The sequence below is a fragment of the Nilaparvata lugens genome, chromosome 14, assembly GCF_014356525.2.
Source record: "Nilaparvata lugens isolate BPH chromosome 14, ASM1435652v1, whole genome shotgun sequence".
NCBI lineage: Eukaryota > Metazoa > Arthropoda > Insecta > Hemiptera > Delphacidae > Nilaparvata > Nilaparvata lugens.
The window spans coordinates 20,607,160-20,631,332 of NC_052517.1; the positions used below are offsets into that span (position 1 = coordinate 20,607,160).

Below are 24,173 nucleotides of genomic sequence, written 5' to 3' on the forward strand. Positions count from 1 at the left end.
CTTGAAGTCTTCATACACCTCCCACTCTCAAATTGTAGGGGATTCCTACAAAAAATTGTAGAGAAATTGCACCAAATTTTGTAAGATACCAACAAAGTTAGTCAATTTCAAGGAAAATTTTGTACAATGCCTTCAAAATTAGTCAAATTTCAATAGTGCACTAAATTTACATAAGTAATTCGTGAAACGACCACAAAAATTGTCGAAATATTACTCCGAAAAAATCGGATACCTACCACAAACCATTTACTAGGAAACAATAATTCAAATTTCTCATTTAATTCTACTAGGACAAAAACAGAATTCAAATTTTTCATCACTTCAATCTCTACTTGTATTAACTATTATACTAACAATATTCAACACTAAGGCCTGGCTGCACAAAAGCCGGTTAAATTTTAACCGTGATTAATTTCACAAGAACCAATCAGAGAAGGTCTTTTTGATAAGACTGTTTCTCAGATGGAATTAATCAAGATTAAAATTTAATCGGCGTTTGTGCAACCTGCACTATACATTTTATTAACAATGTTTCGAATTGCTGAAAAGAACATTACAAATTTAACTATACCAAACTATTTCTCTATCATTACTGTATATATACAGAGTCAACAACCACATATCGACTATAATTTATAATATATAGTGAGTGTATATTCACTTGAAACTGTGAGCAATTCTTCAATTGTAAGCTGGTTAATGTTATTCATAAGGAACGCTTACACAGTTTGAAGTATATCTCACTGTAGCTGTTGCGCTAGAATTGATAATTCTTTTAAAAATTCGCCGCAAAATTGTCCCAACTATTTTTTCACTTTTAAAAATTACACTTCCATCATCAGTTATTGTGGCTTGTTTGAAATGGAAAGTTTTGAAAAATAAAAGAAACTTGTTAAATGCAACATCGTCATCAAGTGAGGTTGGTTGAGAATAGAAGATAGAGAGAAAGAAAGAGAAAAAGAGGAGGAGGAAGAAGAAGAAGAAGAGCGGAAGCACGAACAGTGCACTCTATCCCCATGACCTTCAACAAGTATTCCCTAAAATTTTCTACAAGTCTTAGTGCTGATTGCACAACAGCCGGTTAAATTTTAACCGTGATCAATTCCAAGAGAACCAATCAGAGAAGCCGTACTTTCAAAAGCGCCTTCTCTGATTTGTTCTCGTGGAATTAATCAGGCTTGAAATTTAACCGGCTGTTGTGCAACTGGGCCTCAGATTATTGGATATAAACTTTCAATAAACATGTCTACTATTATCGTATTAATTTGGTTTTTTTTTCAATTATTTGTGGTAGTCAGATAAATTTGAAGCCTACTACTTATTAGTAGACAAAAAAGATTCCCATATTACGCCAAAAGATCCACTACATTTCCGCAAAAAATTCCCTGTCGAACGGTCAAATTGAAAAATTAGAGATTTAGTAAATTACAAAAAAGTGGTAGTCAGATAAATTTGAAGCCTACTACTTATTAGTAGACAAAAAAGATTCCCATATTACGCCGAAACATCCACTACATTTCCGCAAAAAATTCCCTGTTGATGAAATTGAAAAATTAGAGATTTAGTAAATTACAAAAAAGTGGTAGTCAGATAAATTTGAAGCCTACTACTTATTAGTAGACAAAAAAGATTCCCATATTACGCCAAAAGATCCACTACATTTCCGCAAAAAAATTCCCTGTCGAACGGTCAAATTGAAAAATTAGAGATTTAGTAAATTACAAAAAAGTGGTAGTCAGATAAATTTGAAGCCTACTACTTATTAGTAGACAAAAAAGATTCCCATATTACGCCAAAAAATCCACTACATTTCCGCAAAAAAATTCCCTGTCGAACGGTCAAATTGAAAAATGAGAGATTTAGTAAATTACAGAAAATGATAGAAAACCAGCCATTAATTTGAGTCAATCTGCTATATTTTCAACTGTCATTTCCAATATTCTCAATCACTTACTGTAAAGTAACACCTATTCCTCAGTTCCACAAATTTTCCATTGTAAAGGAAAGTGTTAATTGTAAAGGAATACTTTATGTTCTTCTACTGTGAAATGTAGTGTAAAGGATCACTTTCTGTCCTCAATTCCAAACTTCCTCATTCAAATTCTTTCCCCGGATGTTGTTCCTTATTCCGTTCCGTTCCTCCAATTTCCATCTGCTGCGTTCCACAGTTCAACAGCAGCAGTGCATTCAAAGAGTAGAACCGTTCCCCACACTTTGTACGTTTGAGGTTATGTTTTTGTTCGAAATTTAGGTTATGTCGCTCAAGATTGAGGTTATGTTTGTTCTCGAAATTTAAGTTATGTTGTTCCAGATTTTGGTTACGACTGTTTTCCTGATCAAAGTTATCTTCCCCTACATCCTGAATTTCAAGATTATTCTCTTGAAACTTTTTTATATGTTTCTCCTGACACTTATGTTTGTGAAACCTACACACATGTTTCGAGCAATTCGTTTCCTGACGTTTGAGGTTATGCAACCCAAGTTTCACACTGGGTTTGAGGTTAAATTGCTCCCTAAATTCAAGGTTATGTTTGTGGAGTTCAAGGTTGTAACATTCACAATCAGAACAAGTTTTTATCGGCATTGGATTCTGCTTTGGAATTAAATCTGACTTGAAACATTTGCACTGAATATGTTTGGGATCAAAACAGCTTTGCATTGGAAGTATCAGATCGCCCTTCAGAAATTTGTATAAGTTGAATTTTTTGTTGAATCTGTCATCAAGGTCACATCTACAACTAGTATTTACAGATAGTGGATCGCTACCAAAATCACTGGGTATTGGGTTAGGATTCGACTTGTGTTGAGGATCGCTACCAAAATCACGGTGTATTGGGTTAGGATTCCCCTTCAAAAATTTGTATAGGTTGAATTTGTTGTTGAATCTGTCATCAAGGTCACATCTACAACTGGTATTTAAAGATAGTGGATCGCTACCAAAATCACTGGGTATTGGGTTAGGATTCGGCTTGTGTTGAGGATTGCTACCAAAATCACGGTGTATTGGGTTAGGATCCAGTTTGTGTTGTGTATCTCTACCAGACCCACTCTGTATCCTGTTGGGAGTCCGTTTGCGGTGCCGACGGCGGATGAGGTGTCTATGAAGATGTGGCGACGAGGGTGATGATGCAGCCCTGACTCACCAGAGCCGGTGCAGGTGCAGGTTTCGGCTGAGCACACTGCGCACATCCTGGGCGAACCTGAGGGCGTCCAACACAGGCAGCAGGTTGAGTAGAGCCGTGTCCATCGGGTCGTTGAACCACGACTTGATTGGAATTGCGTTGTCTGTCCACAACAAAACAAACATTCAATTAATTAATAATTATTATTAAACGAGAATCCAAATTAAATGAAATAAAAACACACATTCTTTATTCTTCATTGATTCATACAATAAGTACATGATTGACCAAACGAAGTGAGGTCTAAGATTCAAGTCGACGGTTGAATGTTTAAATGTTTTTATGTTGCGCATTTACGGCGAAACGTGGTAATAGATTTTCATGAAATTTGACAGGTATGTTCCTTTTATAATTGCGCGTCGACGTATATACAAGGTTTTTAGAAATTTTGCATTTCAAGGATAATATAAAAGGAAAAAGGAGCCTCCTTCATAAGCCAATATTAGAGTAAAAATCAGACTTTAGAATTATTCATCATAAATCAGCTGACAAGTGATTACACAGATGCGTGGAGAAGCCAGTCTATTGCTGTGTTTCCATAAGGTCTATAGTTTCAATCAGGTACTTGTGGATGAGAATACTGCGTAAGGTCTACTGTTCACAGAACTACTAGTTCTTTATTGATTCATACAATAAGTACATGATAAGGGAGAGAAAAATAAGGTAAACTTGTGCTATTCCTCTCCCAAATTTAGATAAGGTTACACATAGTCCCAAATAGGTTAACTCTTGTAGTTGTGTTCACTTCACAAAATTTTCAGTCCTTAGGTAATTTTCATAAATGGATTAATTAATTTAGATGTTTTAAAACCAAATAACTACTAGGACTATCGGCTTTAGTTAACACTCACATTTGCAACATAACGGTCCTTTACCATGGCATATCACCAATAATGATAAAGTATCATCTCAACACCATAATTTGATACAAAGCTTCGAATGAATTGTACAAACATATCATTAAAATTTTTAGTTTAGTCATTAGTTTTGAAGTGGAAATTGGACTTTTTGAAGTGAAAAGGAAATCTTAACCTCATTCTTTTTTGAAACTTTTATTTGTAACACAAAACTGTCTTCTCCCAATCATACTAGTAGTTCTGTGAACAGTAGAGCTCACGCAGTATTCTCATCCACAAGTACCTGAGTGAAACTATAGACCTTATGGAAATACAGCAATAGACTGGCTTCTCCACGCATCTGTGTAATCACTTGTCAGCTGATATATGATGAATAATCCTATAGTCTGATTTTTACTCTAATATTGGCGTATGAAGGAGGCTCATTTTTCCTTTCATATTATCCTTGAAATGCAAAATTTCCAAAAACCTTGTATATACGTCCACGTCGACGCGCAATTGAAAAAGGAACATACCTGTCAAATTTCATGACAATCTATTACCGCGTTTCGCCGTAAATGCGCAACATTTAAACATTCAACCATTTAAACATTAAGAGAAATGCTAAACCGTCGACTTGAATATTAGACATCACTTCGCTCGGTCAATCAGCTGTCGAGCGGACTATTGCATGCCTCATTGAATGCAATTTGTATGCACTATTAAATGAACTATTGATTGCAAGAAATAACGCATGAAATAGCTAAAATATCATAGTTATTGTCTCTCGCCCTTTCTCTGCTTTGAACTCGGGCTGACCTGTTGCCAGTATGTCTTGAAGGAGATTAGCTTTTGATGTTAGCATTGATGTTGATACACCAATCCAAACAGCCATCAGCCGTTTTCACACCGATATTTTGCCGACACGAAATCATACAGGATTTGAATTTCATGACAATCTATTACCGCGTTTCGCCGTAAATGCGCAACATTTAAACATTTAAACATACGGAAGATGATATTATGATACCAAATTCATACAGTGTGTGCTGTGTAGCAATTAGGTATAAATAACATGGTATAAATATAAGCATGGTGAATGGTAAGCATGTGAAAGTAGAGATTGATTAAAATAAAAATAACTAATAATAATACAAAAATTGAATTATGTTAAATGTAATTTAAAGCTACGGATAAATAAATTGGAAAACATTATTATGAAGCAAAGAAGAGAAAATATTGAGGTTAACAAGTCAAGCCATACTAAATAAAATATAAGTGTTACATACATAATCATGTAAATTTGAAAAAATTAGAATAATGTGAGACTAATCTAAGAATTACTAGTTTGAAAGAGAGACAAGTATTATTGAACAACAGATTCATTTGCAAAAATAATTTACAATGCATGCTTCAGAGAGAAAAAACAAAAGAAAATGTAAGTGAGTTATACTATAGTAACTATATATCTATAATAATAGGCTTGGTTAATAATAGGCATGGGGGAATTTACCTTCTTTACCTATAATACGGGGGGAAATAATGGGAAAATATATTTCCAAAAATAAGAGAGAGCATCAGAGCAACTGACTTTATCCCAAAGACTGAGATTGATGTATTCAGTGAACAATAGCGTCAATGATTCGCCTTCTAGCCTCACTGGCAGGACCATGTACATCAACTCCATCACAAAAATCATTGAAAAGCCTCAGTGCTCTGTTTAATGGAGAGCAATAATTATGCAAAGTTCTTGACCTTGGGACATGAAAGGTCCTAACTCTTCTTACATTGAAGGAGGGCACCTGAAAACCAATCCTTGTGAGGAGACTAGGTGAATCGACAGTACCCCTTAACAGTGACAAAACAAAAAGCAACGAGAACCTGTCACGCCTAGTTCCCAAAGAGTCTAAATTGAAAAGGCACCTCAAACGTCCAGAGGGAAAACCCAGAGGACATGCTCTTCCGAATTTCATGTAGAAAAGGAAGCGGAGAAGCTTATTCTGCACCCGCTCGATTCTCAATGCATCCAGATGAGTGGAAGGACTCCAAACAATGGATGCATACTCGAGAGCACTCCTGACCAGAGATTGATACAGGGTTATCACAGTATTAACATTATTAAAACTAGCAGAGTTTCTCAGGACAAAGCCCAAGAGCCTGTTTGCCCTGCTTATGACGTGGTCAACATGTGCTGAGAAGGACAGTGCACTACTGAAAACAACGCCCAGATCCCTGCACACTGTAACCCTTTCCAAGCAAACACCCTCAATCAAGTAGGAATGACAAATTGGATTAGCTTTCCTAGAGATGGTCATACATTTGCACTTTTTAACATTCATTTCAAGTTTATTCTCATGGCACCACAATGCAACCCTGTCAATGTCAGCCTGCAAGGAATAACAATCGTCCAAGCCTCTCACCTCTCTGAAGATTTTCATATCATCTGCAAAAATCAAACATCTGGAGTTGGGTATCTGGAGGGGTAGCTCATTAATCAGTAGCAGAAACAAAAGGGGTCCCAAATTGCTGCCCTGAGGAACACCAGATGTACTGAAGTAAGCACAAGAAATGCTTCCCTGCACAGATACAAAATTCTCTCTTTGAAACAGATAACTTCTGAAGAATTCAATTAATGCAGTGCTGAAGCCTAGCTGAGATAGTCTCTTCAATAATACACCGTGATTGACACGATCAAAGGCTTTACTAAAGTCTGTATAGATAACATCAACCTCCCCACCAGCATCCAGCACATTAGAGACAGATACTGTGAACTCCAACAAATTTGTTACAACTGATCTTCCAGGAAGAAAACCGTGCTGATTTTCAGACATTATAGGGCGTGAATACCAAAGAATCCTATCATAAAGTGATCTTTCAAAAACTTTGGCAAAGACTGACAATATACTTATTGGTCTATAGTTCATGATCTCATCTCTCCTACCGGATTTGAATATAGGGACTATCTTCGAGATCTTCCATCTGCTCGGAAATACTCCAGTTTTCAGTGACAAGTCAAAGATGAACTTCAAAGGCCCAATTAGTAGCTCCCAACAACCCTTGACAATGAAGGCAGGAACACCATCAGGCCCAGGAGCCACCCTCGGCTTCAATCTATCAATTGCTGACTTGATTCTATCCTCTGATATTGACGATATTTCCAAGGTACCACTTGTAATATTATGAACAAAATCAAGCGATTCACCCTTATCATAGCAGGACGTGACCGGTGAAAAAACAGAACCAAAGTATTTAGCGAATCCTGAAGGAATATCATCCCCAACAAAATTTTCATCATGCAGTGACATCCTCTCACAAAAGCCATTAGACTTGTGTTTATTATTAACAAACTTCCAAAAATTTTTTGAATTGTATCCTAGATCCGATTCTACCTTGATAACATAATTCCGATAGGCCTCTGAAATAAGAGATTTCAGCTCTCTTCTCAGTCTTAGAAATTCATCCATGTAACCAACTGAAGACCGTTTTTTACGCGCACATTTGTTCTTCCTCTTCACCATTTCAATGATTTGGCGAGTGAACCAAGGCGGGTACTTGGACCGTTCACGTGGAATTGATTTAAGAGGAATCGTGGCATTAAAACATTCATAGATTACACTGTAGAAGCAGTCAACAGCCGCATCAACTTCATCAATTCCGTACAAGCCACTCCAGTCGTAATCTTTAAGCATGTTATATAAAGCAAAATAATCTGCTCTACGGAAATCAAAGACGGGAGGAGCATTATTGAGTGATCGTCTTTTCACGGCAATATCACTCAGCAAGTTTATATTAAGAGCTGGATGATGTTCAATATCCTCTGGTACCAGCGGATTGGGTTCGTGCTCTAGGGTTACGACGGGTAAACTACAGAGGACTAAATCAAGTGTACGAAAATTAGAGTTTTGAATACTATTTATAGATTTCAAATCATAAAAATTTAGAAAATTCCCTAACCTTTTAGCGGTCACAGAACCATTAAGAAGATCATAATTACAGTCTATCACTTCAGGTAAATTAAAGTCACCTGCAACAAGCAATCTATCACCTATCACATTGACATAACCCTCAATACAATCGAAATACCTATTATAATGATCAGAATTGGCGGAGTTGAGAAAATAAACAACATTAACATATAGAGGACCATCCCTATCAAATACTTTTATCATTAAACTCTCAAAACTACGACAATCAAAAGATGAATTAATCAAAACACACTCCTCAGATTGGATCTGCCTACGCACCGCTATTAAGACACCCCCTCCGCGACAGGAGTCACTTCCGGGTCGATCCCGGCGATAGACGACATATCTTTCATCAAAGATCTCATTGTCAGAAAAACCGGAATTTAGCCATGTCTCAGTCAGCAAGATCACGTCATACTCAGAAGCAAGTAAAGAATTCAATAATACATGGGTTTTGGTTCTTAAACCTCTCACATTCTGATAATACACACTCAATTCCCTAGAAGCCATCATAATCGACCACCAGCAGCCTACACAAATAAAAGAGAGAAAAAAAATATATATATATATTTATATAACTCAATATAAACAAGCAATATTCAAATAACTCTTAAACAGAATTTTAAAGAAATTAAGATGAGTGAAGAGACAAAAAAGCAGGTAGAACAAATAAAAAGTGTAAACTCCCAGTAATGATTAAAAAGGTGGGTCTATCTTTATATAATACTGTTATCGATAAGCATGAGATACAGAAAGAGATTGAAATTCTCAGAGTGAGAATGAAGATTTTAAGATAAAAAAGAATATATTCATATTCACGCCACGCCTCTGGCAGAAAACAAACTGATGGATCAATATCTGTGATAATAAGAACAAAATAAGTTATGCATTCTTTAAGTCATATTAGTATTTTAATAAATAATTGCAGATCGTACTATAGCAGGAACTTAGTCATGAAAAAGAGTTTATAAAAAAAAAAAAAAATTACTACTCTCAAATTAAAATCATAAAAATTAATCTGAATTGAAATTCAGGCCAATAATCATGAACCAATAATTTTAAGAGGATATTTAAGAGAAAAAAAAACAAAGGAGAAAATCAAGAGAGAAACCGGTTGATTGAGAGGGGAGATGGCAGCAAAACAGCCAAAATATAGCCGACGAGATAGAAGTATAGTGACATACTTCATACCGAAGCGTGATGCCAAGTAGTAATAGAAATCAATAATGCGCACCAAATGACAAAAACAAGAGAGAAAGATAACAATGATAATGGAAGACTATGGTGAGCAGAATCAGCTTGCAAAAAGCTCAACACAGTTACAACTTTGAGCTTACTATAAAATTAAAATTTTCAACAGATAGTATCTGCTGTTCCCGTTACCACTGATAAAATAATCATTTCTCGATAATCATCTTCACTGAATCATTTAGAATAGTCAGCATAAGGCCAATTAGACTTAGAGTGAAGAAGAAAAACGCTAATACGTTAAGTTAATGCTGAACACTCTCTCCTCCCTCAATCAGAGAAAAACAAAATTATTTCCCTTTAAATAGTGAAGCTAAGGTGAGTACAAAACAAGTGAAATACATCTTTGAAATATAACAAGATAAATATTACTGTGTAAAAAAGAAAAACAATAATTAAGCGAAAAATGAGCACTTGATAAAAAGAAATAACAAAGAACAAAACTTATATGATATGAAACTTGATTTGATTTGACTTATACTAATAAAAAGGAAAAAAAAACACTCGATTGCAATCAATGAATCTTATTTATCTCATCCATTTATGAAGTTCTCAAGTTCCTTTTCAGTATTAATAACAAAAACCTGCCCATTATGTACAGGGCGAATCCTCACACTCCCTGTTCGGTCAACCCATACATACTTGAAGTCGCGTTCCCTTTGATGTTTTTTAGCCATATTCAGAATTCTCCTTCGCTTAGCGGTCAATGATACGTTGACGTAAACAGGCTGATCATCACACGGTAACCCCACATGACGAGTAGAAAGTTTCTTAACTGATTTTTTGCCGGTGATCACCCTATCCGCAACGTCACGACGAACAAACTTCGCAACTATACCAGGAGTCGGTTGACCAGATCCCATCTTCAATCTGTGACAACAGTCAATTGCCTCGGCGCCTATATTTACTCCGACGGCCTTACACGTTGCTATCACTAGATCTGTAACGTTCTCATCACGCGACACCGGCACACCATGAATCTCCAAAGTGTTTCTTCGGCCATATTGTTCAAGTGAGTCGAATTTATCAGACAAGAAATCAACACTCTCCCTTAGAATCAGATTCTCCTTTCGCAAAGATAAAATAATGTTTTCTTGATTCTTAATTATTTCACTCTGTTTAGCAAGAATCTCAGAGTTTGACATTAGTTTATCAAGACAAGACTGAAGCGACGTCTCAAGCTTTGACTGACTATCGAGGATATCATTTTTAAAATCTAACAACGACTTTTCAAAAATTTCTGCTGTAATAGGTTGCTGCGAAGCTGCAGAATAATTATTATTACTACTTTTAACAGGTGTAGTGTCAGATTCACTATTTCTTTGTGAACGTAGTTTAAAAACACAGACAGTTCAAACAGAATAAAAATCAGAGGCACAGCATGAAAACTCGACTATTCCATCGCACTGATAATAATTACGATAAGAGAGCTACAACAAAACGTCTTACTTCTGCGAAAGCTTCGGAGCTACTGTGATACAGTATCGGAGCTAATATGATACAGTATCATCTCAACTTGATACTCAACACCATAGTTTGATACAAAACTTCGAATGAATTGTACAAGCATATCATTAAAATTTATAGTTTAGAATATCTACTGACCTGGGTAAGACCTGTAGGCGCCGGGCGAGTTGTCGAGTATGAATACACTGGTGAGGTCGGGCGTGACGGCGGACAGGTCCTTGGTGTAGGAGCCGAGGTCGTCGGGGGTGCAGTGTTGACGGTAGTAGCGACGTCGCAACACGCCGCGACCGGCGTCCAGTCGGTCGGCCACGGCCGCGCCGTAGATCTCCATCGAGGCGGTGAACACGACCAGGTCGTACCACTGCGATACCTGGGTGCCGAAACATATATTCAAGCTCCAAAACCTAGTGGGGTGTTTACATTGTTCAAGTTTTCTTGAATTCAAGAGAACTTGGAACTAGAAAAACAGAATCATGAATCCACTATATAAAAATCTGGTGTGGCGCACTCACACAACTTTCCTTGCCGTTATGAAAATTGATCACCTGACGCTAGTGTTCCCGCGCATCACAAGTCTACTATTCAAAGATTTGAGCCAGCTGGTGACAGGGCAATAACGCTGGAGACACACATGAGGTCTGCTATCTCTTCATAGTGAATAATTTAATAGAATCAACAATAATTTGCAATTGAATAATCACATTTTCTAGAATTTAAAGCTTATTTTCAATTTTAGGTGAAAATGTTACTGAACATTAATTGTAGAGATTCTCATGCTCAATCTACTCCACTTGATTTTTTTTGTTTCAATTGTATCTGAAGCCTGATAATTGGGAATCTATCTGCATTGATGGGGCGGAGCTCCTGAAATTTTTACAGATATGGGACTTGTGGCAGTTGATAGAGCTTATCGATGACTATTTTAGGTATGAATTTGATCAAAATCGTTGGAGCCGTTTCCGAGAAAATCACGAAAAACCCTGTTTTTGACAACATTTTCGCAATTTTAGCCGCCATCTTGAATTGCATTTGATCGAAATTGTTCGTGTCGGATCCTTATAGTGGAAGGACCTTAAGTTCCAAATTTCAATTCATTCCGTTGATTGGGAGACGAGATATCGTGTACACAGACGCACATACACTCATACACACACACACACACACACACACACACACACACACACACACACACACACACACACACACACATACAGACCAATTCCCAAAAACCAGTTTTTTGGACTCAGGGGACCTTGAAACGTATAGAAATTTGGAAACTGGGGTACCTTGATTTTTTTCGGTAAGGAAATGTAAAAAGTAATATATTGGGAGATGTAATGCATCATTTTTTAAATGGGGACTTGTAGACTCCCCACTAAGTGACTGTGGGGCGATGGAGCAGACAGTGCACCACATCATATTTGAATGTGAGAGACGTGCCTACCTGGGCGAGGCTAACGCCTTCACTGTAGACAGTCCCCAGGCAATACAGTACATTTCAACCTTTGACACGTGCACTTATTGTGTGAAACTTTCTTAATTTCGACAAAAATACCATATGCTTAATAAATATGAATATTATACAAAAAGTAGACCCTTCTTCAAGTTTTGTAGATGTTTAGTATCATAAGCATTATAATGTCTACATTGTACAATACTCTTATTCTTATCAAGTGTGATTGGCAACAAAGTATTAGCATAGAGAAACAATAGCGTAAGTAGATATGCCATGGTATAGGGCGTTTATGTCGCAACTTTTACTGTTATCTCAAGAAGATAGTCCACGTAGTTCTTTCCTGTGAAGCTTTATGACGCTCGTAGTCTCTCATATTGTGCCGTTCATACACTCTTACCCGGTCACAACAGTAAAATTCGACAATAATCGGCTTGAGATAACAGTAAAAGCTGCGACATAAACGCCCTATACCATGGGATATCTACTTACGCTATTGTTTCTCTATGGTATTAGTGTGCATGTTGATTTATTCGAAATTGAACTAATTGTGATATACAGGGTGATTCTCAATCATTGTAAAATAATTTAATACGTGATAGTAGAGGTAAAAATAAGAAAAAAAGTTCTTATAAACATACATCCATAAACGCTTCATTAGCGAGCTATACAGGGTGAAAGATTTTGCCCGGAATTCAGTTCCTCTGGTGAAATACACCATGCTGAATTGTTTGGGGACTAGTTTTTGAAAAACTTATGCTGGATTCTTATGGAAAAATATCTGAAAAATTGAATAAAACTAGTCTGGAAGCTGTAGTGTGAGTAAGTAGTTTTTGAGAAAAAAGTTGAAATATGCAAAAAATCTATGAGTTATTAGTTCTCTACTCAAATTTTTGTGGTGTAATGTACTACATAAGAATACATTTTATTTAAATTTTATTCAAATTTAGTTACACAGCTTACATAATTATTTCAGAATTAAATTTTCTACAATTTTTATTGCGAAAAATGATTTGTTCAAAGGTCATTAAAGACGGTTATTGGGGGTCACAGTTGAGAAGTTGATATTGTGGTAATTATTCATATTGAATGAAAAAGACTAAGAAATTGTCAAAAAACCACTGATTTATTGATAATTATAAAAGCTAGTTTATCAGAGATTGACAATGATGTAATAACCGAAACCGGTCTTTCTAATTATCAATAAATCAGTGTTTTTTTGACAATTTCTTAGTCTTTTTCATTCAATATGAATAATTACCACAATATCAACTTCTCAACTACCCAATAACCTTCTTTAATGACCAGTAAACAAATAATTTTTCGCAATAAAAATTGTAGAAAATTTAATTCTGAAATAATTATGTAAGCTGTGTAAACTAAATTTGAATAAAATTTAAATAAAATGTATTCTTATGTAGTACACAACACCACAAAAATTTGAGGAGAGAACTAATTACTCATAGATTTTTTGCATATTTCAACTTTTTTCTCAAAAACTACTCACACTACAGCTTCCAGACTAGTTTTATTCAATTTTCCATATGAATCCAGAATAAGTTTTTCAAAAACTAGTCCCCAAACAATTCAGCATCGGTGTATTTCAGCAGAGGAACTGAATTCCGGGCGAAATCTTTCATCCTGTATAGCTCGCTAATGAACCGTTTATATGTTATAAGAACTTTTTCTCTTATTTTTACCTCTACTATCACGTATTAAATTATTTTACCATAATTTAGAATCACCCTGTATATTTCAGTTATTAGTGATGATTTAGTGGAGTATTCTTTTTTTAATTTGGTTTTCAACTTTCCTAAATTCTAAATTCCTAGTTTATAAATATTTTGGACTCAAAATTGGACAAAAATCAAGAAGTGAAATCGTAACCTATTTTTGGACAATTTCTATCTAAATTTGGGAAAGGAACAGTTTTGGGCTTTAAGCCTGTTGTTCCATCCCCAATCATTCATAGTTGAGAATTATATTGTATCTATCAATGTAGAAATAAATAAATATTGAACTGTGTATTAATTTTATGAAATAAGATAAATTTGAATTTGATTTTCTATAGTCGACATTGTAAAGACTACAATAATATACAGTAATAGAATACAGACGTTGCTTGGGAATAATAATTATTGACCTTTGAAGAAGAAAATTATAAAATAATAATATTAGTGATATAAATTCAAAAAAATGAAACTATCTATATATATAAAAGCGAAATGGCACTCACTCACTGACTGACTCACTCACTCACTCGCAGAACTAAAAATCTACCGGACCAAAAACGTTCAAATTTGGTAGGTATGTTCAATTGGCCCTTTAGAGGCGCACTAAGAAATCTTTTGGCAATATTTCAACTCTAAGGGTGGTTTTTAAGGGTTTAAAGTTCTTCTTTTAGCATGTATATTCTTCTTATTCTCTTAATTATAATTGAAAAATGTCCATACCATATGTTAATATAGAACTACAGTATAATCTAGAAAGAGTACCTCTTCGAAACAGTTGTTAACTGGTAACTAAATTAATAATTTTGTCAGGTTGGCATTAAGTTGAGTTGACTTTGTTAGGTTGGCACCAAGTTGAAGATTGAAATGCATTTATCGCGGAAAAATTGATTGGGCACTGCTACTTCAATCAGAGCTATCCCTGGGAATATTATATTACTAGCCGTCAGGCTCGCTTCGCTCGCCATATCCGTTTAGCCAGACGTTTAGTCTGGACCCCCGACTGGATCGTCCTAACATGATAAAAATGCTCAAATGAAAAATGCAGGCGAGCCTGCTAATCTCATTCTTGGACGAACCAGTCGGGGGTCCAGGGGGCGGAGCCCCCTGGTTAGACGGATATGGCGAGCGAAGCGAGCCTGACGGCTAGTTGAATTATAAAAATGGAGTTTTCTAATTAGTATTCGTCATTTTTATTATGTCCATACAGGGATTCCTGGCCATTTCGACCTGGGAGTTCTCTATCCAAGATCTCGAAGTGATTCTGACACGAATAATTTATGAGGTAAGTAAATAGGCACTCTACATGATGTACAAATTGTTGACGAGTGAAGCGAGCCTTACATGTTTGGGGGTGACACACTTTGTGAGGTCCACGTTATAATGTGTGCAGTATTTGATCAACATTGGTGTTGCTATCCTTGTCTATCATTACACAAAGCAGATAGCGAATGCATCAAATCATAGTGTTGTGTAACAATTTGAGATGATACTGTATCATGTTGTGTTGATATTGTATCATGTTGTGGTTGTTCTTGTTCTATAGTGAGGTCCACGTTATAATGGCAGTATTTGATTAACATTGGTGTTGCTATCTTTGACTATCATTCCACAAAGCAGATAGCGAATGTATCAAATCATAGTGTTGTGTATCAAGTTGAGATGACTCAGTATCATATTGTGTTGATACTGTATCATGTTGTGGTTGTTCTTGTTCTATAGTGAGGTCCACGTTATAATGTGTGCAGTATTTGATTCACATTGGTGTTGCTATCCTTGTCTATCATTCCACAAAGCAGATAGCGAATGTATCAAATCATAGTGTTGTGTATCAAGTTGAGATGACTCTGTATCATATTGTGTTGATACTGTATCATGTTGTGGTTGTTCTTGTTCTATAGTGAGGTCCACGTTATAATGTGTGCAGTATTTGATCAATATTGGTGTTGCTATCCTTGTCTATCATTGCACAAAGCAGGGGCCTATTTCACAAAGGTACAAGTATTGTTACCAACCATGGTTACGGACAAGTACTTGTAGTTACAAGTTTACAAGTACTCACGTTTCACAAACATTTATGATCTACAAGTTTACAATTTTACATGTCTACAATTACTTCAATAGTAAACATAACCTATTTTCATGATAATTCATCCTTTATAAAGGTTACTTTACTTTCTGGAATTTGGAGTTATGACAGTCAGACAGCTATATATTAAAAATCTAATTAAATATATTAGCTATCATACAGATATCTTTACACTGCATCAAACTAATTATATTTTCAGATCTGCAAACAGATATATTGTTCCTCGAACTGACTTAACTAGGCCTATATGCAGAAGACAATTCAACTACATAGTAAATAAACTAATAAATATTATTCCAGAACATTTTATAAAAATAAAACTCTCTAAAGCACTTAAAACAAAAATTGAGAACTGGATCAAGACCGAAAAATGTTGTAGTCAAACTATTTCAACTCTAGGCATTCATCAACTCTTTATTATCATGTTTTATTCAAATTATTTCACCCTTTACTATCTGAAAGTTTTCTATCAACCGAAATTCAATTTATATAATGTTATCCTGCACTGATTCAAATTAATTATTTCCCCCTTTACTATTGGAAGTTGTCTCTCAAACTGAACCCAAAATTAATATAATGTTGTCCTGCACTAATTTCAAACTCTTGATAATTATATCAAAATGAATATTTGTTCAACGAATTATATTTTGTTTACGTTTATGTTTATACTATGAACTACTCCACTATCATGTTTTTTCTTTTTTGAAAGTGTATGCTAATTTTTTGTTTGAAGTGTTTGCTAAATTTTTTTTTTGTTTCTACAGTTACTTTTTTTCTGGTTTTCTCAAATCGGAGTGCTTACTGAATGCTCGTTGCTAGCGCACAAACTTTGTTTTTCTTGCAACGCCAATATTATATATTTTATTATTATTTAGTTTCAATAAAAGCTTTTGTATTTTTGTTAGTAAATTTCTAATGTATGAAACTGAATTTTGTTTTCATGTTTTGTGAATTATTTATATGATTTTGGCAATAAATTTGATTTGATTTGGCAATACTTATACTTTTCATTAATACTTTGAAAATATTTAAAAACAATATAATGTTTTTTGTACAGTCTACTTCATTGATTGCTGAATTTGTAACCTACACAGTATATGTACTCTGTATATATATTATAGTATATGTACTATATATAATGTATACTATATATTATACTGTAACACATTATTAACTATTTAGGAAATTTATTAAATTCAATTTCCTAACGCATATATTTCCAAAATAATGAATTATAGAGGAATATAGGTCATTTTTGATTATTAGAAATATTTATTGAATATTTAAAATCATTTTAATGATCACTTGTGAATCCTTTACATAGCTTTCCACTTCGTTAGAAATTTCATAGTTACGAACAAGTAATTTCGACAAAAATTGTTGACTACAATGAAAATCTTTGTGAAACACTTGTTCGTAACAAGCAAATCACTTGTAAACTTGTAGAAATTCATTGTAACTACAAGTTTACAATTCTGCTTGTGTGAAACGCTTGTAATCAGCTGTTCTCCAAAACCATGGTTGGCAACAAGACTTGTAACCTACTTGTACCTTTGTGAAACAGGCTCCAGAGAGCGCAATCCTTTCCTAACCTCGCAACGTTTCCTTATCCTATAATATTAAGCGAGCAATCTTGTGTTGGGTTTATACTCACAATGTCGAGGAAGAAGTCGACATGCGGTCGTTTGTGAACGAAGAATCTGACCGGGTGCCGGTCAATAATGTGTTATAATGTGTGCAGTATTTGATTAACATTGGTGTTGCTATCCTTGTCTATCATTCCACAAAGCAGATAGCGCAATCCTTTCCTAACCTCGCAACGTTTCCTTATCCTATAATATTAAGCGAACAATTTTATGTGTTGGTATTATACTCACAATATCGAGGAAGAAGTCGACATGCGGTCGTTTGTGAACGAAGAAACGGACCGGGTGCCGGTCGATGGTGACCTTGAGCACAAAATCGGCGGGCGGCTGCGGTGGCCGAGTGGAGAGGGGCGATGCGCTCTGACGCATTATGCCCTCATTGGTCGAATGGATCAGCGTCTCGTCCAGGTCCAGAACAAGCACTTTGCGACGTACTATGTCTGTGAAACAGATAACAAATATTGATCATACTGCATCAGTGAACGACATCATAGAGAAAAGATAGCATAAGAAGATGGGCCATGATTTTTAGCATTAATTATTATTATCAAACGAAAATCCAAATTGAATGCTGTAATTCACCCCGAAGACTTCTGCTACTGCAAATATTAACAACAGGGTAAACAGCTAGATGGAAATTCGATGAGCGCTACTATTCAAAAATTATTTGTCAGCCCGGGAATATTATCAGTGTTACCCGTGCTTTGCAGGGGTCTGTTGAAAGTCTGTTGAGGTAGTTGCTCAACGGAATTCAACACATTGTTTTATGTGGGAGTATTCACATATCAGCGATAGTTGCTCTAATATGAAACGTGTAGGATTATATGAGAGAGTTCACCTATCAGAAATAGTGGCTCTGATATGAAACGTATAGGATTATATAGAAGTCTACAGATTGAAGTAAATTGGAAGTTGCATTTGATCAAATGCTAATTGATGAATAATTATTATTAAACGAAAATCCCAATTAAATGCTGTAATTCACCCCGAAGACTTCTGCTACTGCAAATATTGACAACAGGGTAAACAGCTAGATGGAAATTCGATGAGCTATTCAAAAATTATTTTCATAATAATTATTATTAAACGAAAATCCCAATCAAATGCTGTAAATCACCCCGAAGACCTCTGCTACTGCAATATTGACAACAGGGTGAACAGCTAGATGGAAATTCGATGAGCGCTACTATTCAAAAATTATTTTCATAATAATTATTATTAAACGAAAATCCCAATCAAATGCTGTAAATCACCCCGAAGACTTCTGCTACTGCAAATATTGACAACAGGGTGAACAGCTAGATGGAAATTCGATGAGCTATTCAAAAATTATTTTCATAATAATTATTATTAAACGAAAATCCCAATTAAATGCTGTAATTCACCCCGAAGACTTCTGCTACTGCAAATATTGACAACAGGTAAACAGCTAGATGGAAATTCGATGAGCTATTCAAAAATTATTTTCATAATAATTATTATTAAACGAAAATCCCAATCAAATGCTGTAAATCACCCCGAAGACCTCTGCTACTGCAAATATTGACAACAGGGTGAACAGCTAGATGGAAATTCGATGAGCGCTACTATTCAAAAATTATTTTCATAATAATTATTATTAAACGAAAATCCCAATCAAATGCTGTAAATCACCCCGAAGACTTCTGCTACTGCAATATTGACAACAGGGTGAACAGCTAGATGGAAATTCGATGAGCTATTCAAAAATTATTTTCATAATAATTATTATTAAACGAAAATCCCATTAAATGCTGTAAATCACCCCGAAGACTTCTGCTACTGCAAATATTGACAACAGGGTGAACAGCTAGATGGAAATTCGATGAGCTATTCAAAAATTATTTTCATAATAATTATTATTAAACGAAAATCCCAATCAAATGCTGTAAATCACCCCGAAGACTTCTGCTACTGCAAATATTGACAACAGGGTGAACAGCTAGATGGAAATTCGATGAGCTATTCAAAAATTATTTTCATAATAATTATTATTAAACGAAAATCCCAATTAAATGCTGTAAATCACCCCGAAGACTTCTGCTACTGCAAATATTGACAACAGGGTAAACAGCTAGATGGAAATTCGATGAGCTATTCAAAAATTATTTTCATAATAATTATTATTAAACGAAAATCCCAATTAAATGCTGTAAATCACCCCGAAGACCTCTGCTACTGCAAATATTGACAACAGGGTAAACAGCTAGATGGAAATTCGATGAGCGCTAAAATTTGAGGGCAAAAATTATTTGTCAGCCCGGGAATCGAACCCAGTACCTCCTAATTGCCGTCAGGGATGTTGACCCTTACACCAAACTCACAATCTCTGGATAGCAGCGCTCATTTTATACAAAGCCATAGCGGCCAGCCAGTCTATAGATGAAAATCACTGAGATAATCAGTAATCAGTACTGAAATCTCAGTAATTTCCACCTGTAGTTTCTAGAATTCATTCGAAGTTTTGTATCAAATTATGGTATTGTGTATCAAGTTGAGATGATACTGTATCATTTGTGGTGATAGTGTATCATTTACGGTGATACCATAGAGTAAAGATAGCATTAGAAGATATACCATGGTTTGTAGAATTCATTCAAATTTTGGAAGTTTTATATCAAATTATGGTGTTGTGTATCAAGTTGTGATAGTACTGTATCATATTGTGTTGATACTGAGTCTCGTGTGGTGTTAGAGAAGATAGCATAAGGAGATATGCTATGGTTTGTAGAATTCGTTCAAAGTTTGGAAGTGTTGTATCAAATTATGGTGTTGTGTATCAAGTTGAGATGATACTTTAACATAATTATTGTGGTGGTACTATATTATTTACGGTGATATGACATGGTAAAGGACCGTTATGTTGCAAATGTGAGTGTTAACTGAAGCCGATAGTCCTAGTAGATGTTTTTGGTGAAGCTATGTGACGCTGGTAGTCTCTCATACTGTGCCCTTCTTACACTCTTACACTCCCAACAACACACTAATAATAGACAGTGTATAGGGTGTCTATGTTGCAAATGTGAGTGTTAACTGAAGCCGATAGTCCTAGTAGTTGTTTTTGGTGAAGCTATGTGACGCTGGTAGTCTCTCAAAATGTGCCCTTCTTACACTCTTACACTCCCAACAACACACTAATAATAGACAGTGTATAGGGTGTCTATGTTGCAAATGTGAGTGTTAACTGAAGCCGATAGTCCTAGTAGTTGTTTTTGGTGAAGCTATGTGACGCTGGTAGTCTCTCATACTGTGCCCTTCTTACACTCTCACACTCCCAACAACACACTAATCATAGACAGTGTATAGGGTGTCTATGTTGCAAATGTGAGTGTTAACTGAAGCCGATAGTCCTAGTAGTTGTTTTTGGTGAAGCTATGTGACGCTGGTAGTCTCTCATACTGTGCCCTTCTTACACTCTTACACTCCCAACAACACACTAATAATAGACAGTGTATAGGGTGTCTATGTTGCAAATGTGAGTGTTACTGAAGCCGATAGTCCTAGTAGTTGTTTTTGGTGAAGCTATGTGACGCTGGTAGTCTCTCATACTGTGCCCTTCTTACACTCTTACACTCCCAACAACACCTAATAATAGACAGTGTATAGGGTGTCTATGTTGCAAATGTGAGTGTTAACTGAAGCCGATAGTCCTAGTAGTTGTTTTTGGTGAAGCTATGTGACTCTGGTAGTCTCTCATACTGTGCCCTTCTTACACCCTTACACTCCCAACAACACACTAATAATAGACAGTGTATAGGGTGTCTATGTTGCAAATGTGAGTGTTAACTGAAGCCGATAGTCCTAGTAGTTGTTTTTGGTGAAGCTATGTGACGCTGGTAGTCTCTCATACTGTGCCTTCTTACACTCTCACACTCCCAACAACACACTAATATAGACAGTGTATAGGGTGTCTATGTTGCAAATGTGAGTGTTAACTGAAGCCGATAGTCCTAGTAGTTGTTTTTGGTGAAGCTATGTGACGCTGGTAGTCTCTCATACTGTGCCCTTCTTACACTCTTACACTCCCAACAACACACTAATATAGACAGTGTATAGGGTGTCTATGTTGCAAATGTGAGTGTTAACTGAAGCCGATAGTCCTAGTAGTTGTTTTTGGTGAAGCTATGTGACGCTGGTAGTCTCTCATACTGTGCCCTTCTTACACTCTTACACTCCCAACAACACACTAATAATAGACAGTGTATAGGGTGTCTATGTTGCAAATGTGAGTGTTAACTGAAGCCGATAGTCCTAGTAGTTGTTTTTGGTGAAGCTATGTGACGCTGGTAGTCTCTCATACTGTGCCCTTCTTACACTCTTACACTCCCAACAACACACTAATAATAGACAGTAGTCGACAGTAATCAGAGAAAAAATTTGGAACATAAACGTCCTATAGCAACGGATATCATATTCTTCTGCTATCTTATGAAACTGTATAATATTGTGTTGATAATGTATTGTATTTTAGTGATACAGTCTATAGTGAGATCCAAGTTATAATGACAGTGGATTAAGATAAGAAAACAGCATTGCCGATTTTCTGCTTGATTAATTATCTTTCTATCTCGCAAAAACAGATTTGGCATCGTTGTGGAGCAAGAAAAGGATAGTACTACCTGCTTTGTCGAATAATAGACAAGGATAGTAACACCAAAGTTGATCAAATACTGTCATTATAACGTGGACCTCACTATAGTGTCTTCATTGTATAGTATTAATTTTGTGTTGATACTGTATCATATTGTGGTGATACTGTATCATATTGTGGTGATACTGTATCATATTGTGGTGATACTGTAACTGAACGGCATTATCAATGTAATCAATTACGTATGAGAATGATATTGAGATGTGTACTTAGGTGAAGTCCAATTCAATAGAAATAATAGAATTTGAATACTCACTTAGTCTATGCCTTGAGAGAGGAGACAATGGATACAACTCATATTTGACAGGCTCATGTTGAACGATCTGCAACCGAAACAAAACACAAAATTAATAACAATTATTACATAATTATTTAAATATACTCCTCCATTTTTCCCTTCAACTTGTGACCACTGGTGGAGTGGTCATCATTGATGTTAGAATAGAACGGAAAGATGATTTATTTAAACCTTTATACCTAAATCTGCATCCTTTACTCAGAATATGGGATCGATGGCGTCAAATACATAACAAATCAAATACATAATAATGCAAAAAACAGTTCACATTAATGTTATTCACGACTAAACCTAACCTCAAAACATTTTTGGGAGCCTTTCACTGATGAAACGACATGAATGACAAACTTGTCCTATTTGAATGGCCAGCCTCAAGTCAAACATAACCTAAAAACTATAAAACTCCTAACCTTCCATCAACTAGATTATTAGGTATCCAAAATGTCATGTAGATTAAGCAAAATTGAATATTATAATTTGACCAACAGCTATTATTCAATATTAAACCAGTGGTCAATCCTGGATGCAAAGCCGATCTAACAACCTAACATTTCAACCAGGATTTTTGGGTTAATTTTAAATTAAATCAAGTTTTTAGAAACAAAATTGGTAGATTTTGAGAAGATATTACTGATGGTATCGTTAAAAATTCTGGAGAATGGTACAGGATTAGTAATAAAGTTTTAAAATGGGGTTTAGTTTTGGTTTGAGTGAGATCTGAGATGCCCCCTGCCGAAATTTCAACTGTAGATTTAATTTTAGGTGCTAAATGCTTGGGAAACTGGTAGTAGAGGGTGGATTAGTTAGTAAATGTGCAAAATTCGTGAATTTTGTAGTGGAAATTTGCATAAAATTACCGAAATCTATCAACTTACAGTTCTAACCTGCTTTTTGAGTAGAAAACAAACACACGTCCAGACTCTAGAGGCGAGCAACAGAAAAGCCCGGAGACCCATTTGCAATTGTTTGAGCATTTGTAGCCGTTTTTCTACACTTTCCAATGCAACTTTTACTAAAATTAAGCACGCCAAATTGATAAAATTAACAAATTTTCTGTTCACATCCTCGCATCAAAATTTACAAGCCTTCCTTCAGCCATGATCGAGCATCGACCCATACAAGGGTGACGACATTCGTTCTGTCCAGATTTCAATTGTGGTAGAAACAGCTGTTCAGATAACTTTGGGTTATCTGAGTTTATTGTCTAAAATTATTTAGAAATTCGAATTAAATTAACATTTTGCCATTTTCAAGCGGAAACTTAGCCTCTCCAACCTTCTCTTTCACTTTGAATCCATATTTACACCAAACCTTCTATGTTATATACATAAGATTTTATAGGCAGTATAAATTGAAATTTAGGAGATCTGAGATCCACCCCATTCAATATTTTCACAGTGTAGGCATGCGCTGTATTCAACGGGAAAAATCATTATAAATATCAAAGTTAATAAATAAATTTTAAATAAAAATATAAAAACTTGTTTTTGTTGATTTAGAACGATTTTTCATTCCATTGAACTCTACTTTATTCCTGAAACCTGCCATTTGTTCACCTCTGGATCTAGATGGCGGTAAATTTGAATGGAC

At 35.5% G+C, this 24,173-nt stretch overlaps 1 protein-coding gene across 2 annotated transcripts; it reads right to left on the minus strand.

Annotated features, from left to right (window-relative positions):
- On the minus strand, positions 1-23,718 carry LOC120354233 (CTD nuclear envelope phosphatase 1 homolog). 2 transcript variants are annotated; one of them, XM_039441043.1, is made up of 5 exons: positions 23,468-23,718; positions 22,542-22,608; positions 17,848-18,056; positions 10,837-11,068; positions 1-3,285 (listed from the first exon to the last, which is right to left on the minus strand). In XM_039441043.1, the coding sequence occupies exons 1-5, from the start codon at positions 23,555-23,557 to the stop codon at positions 3,140-3,142; spliced, it is 744 nt and encodes a 247-aa protein (XP_039296977.1). In that variant the 5' UTR covers positions 23,558-23,718; the 3' UTR covers positions 1-3,139. The 2 variants fall into 2 exon arrangements, with proteins under 2 accessions (XP_039296977.1, XP_039296976.1); XM_039441042.1 differs by having other exon boundaries at positions 23,459-23,709.
- Positions 23,719-24,173: the final 455 nt, after the last annotated feature.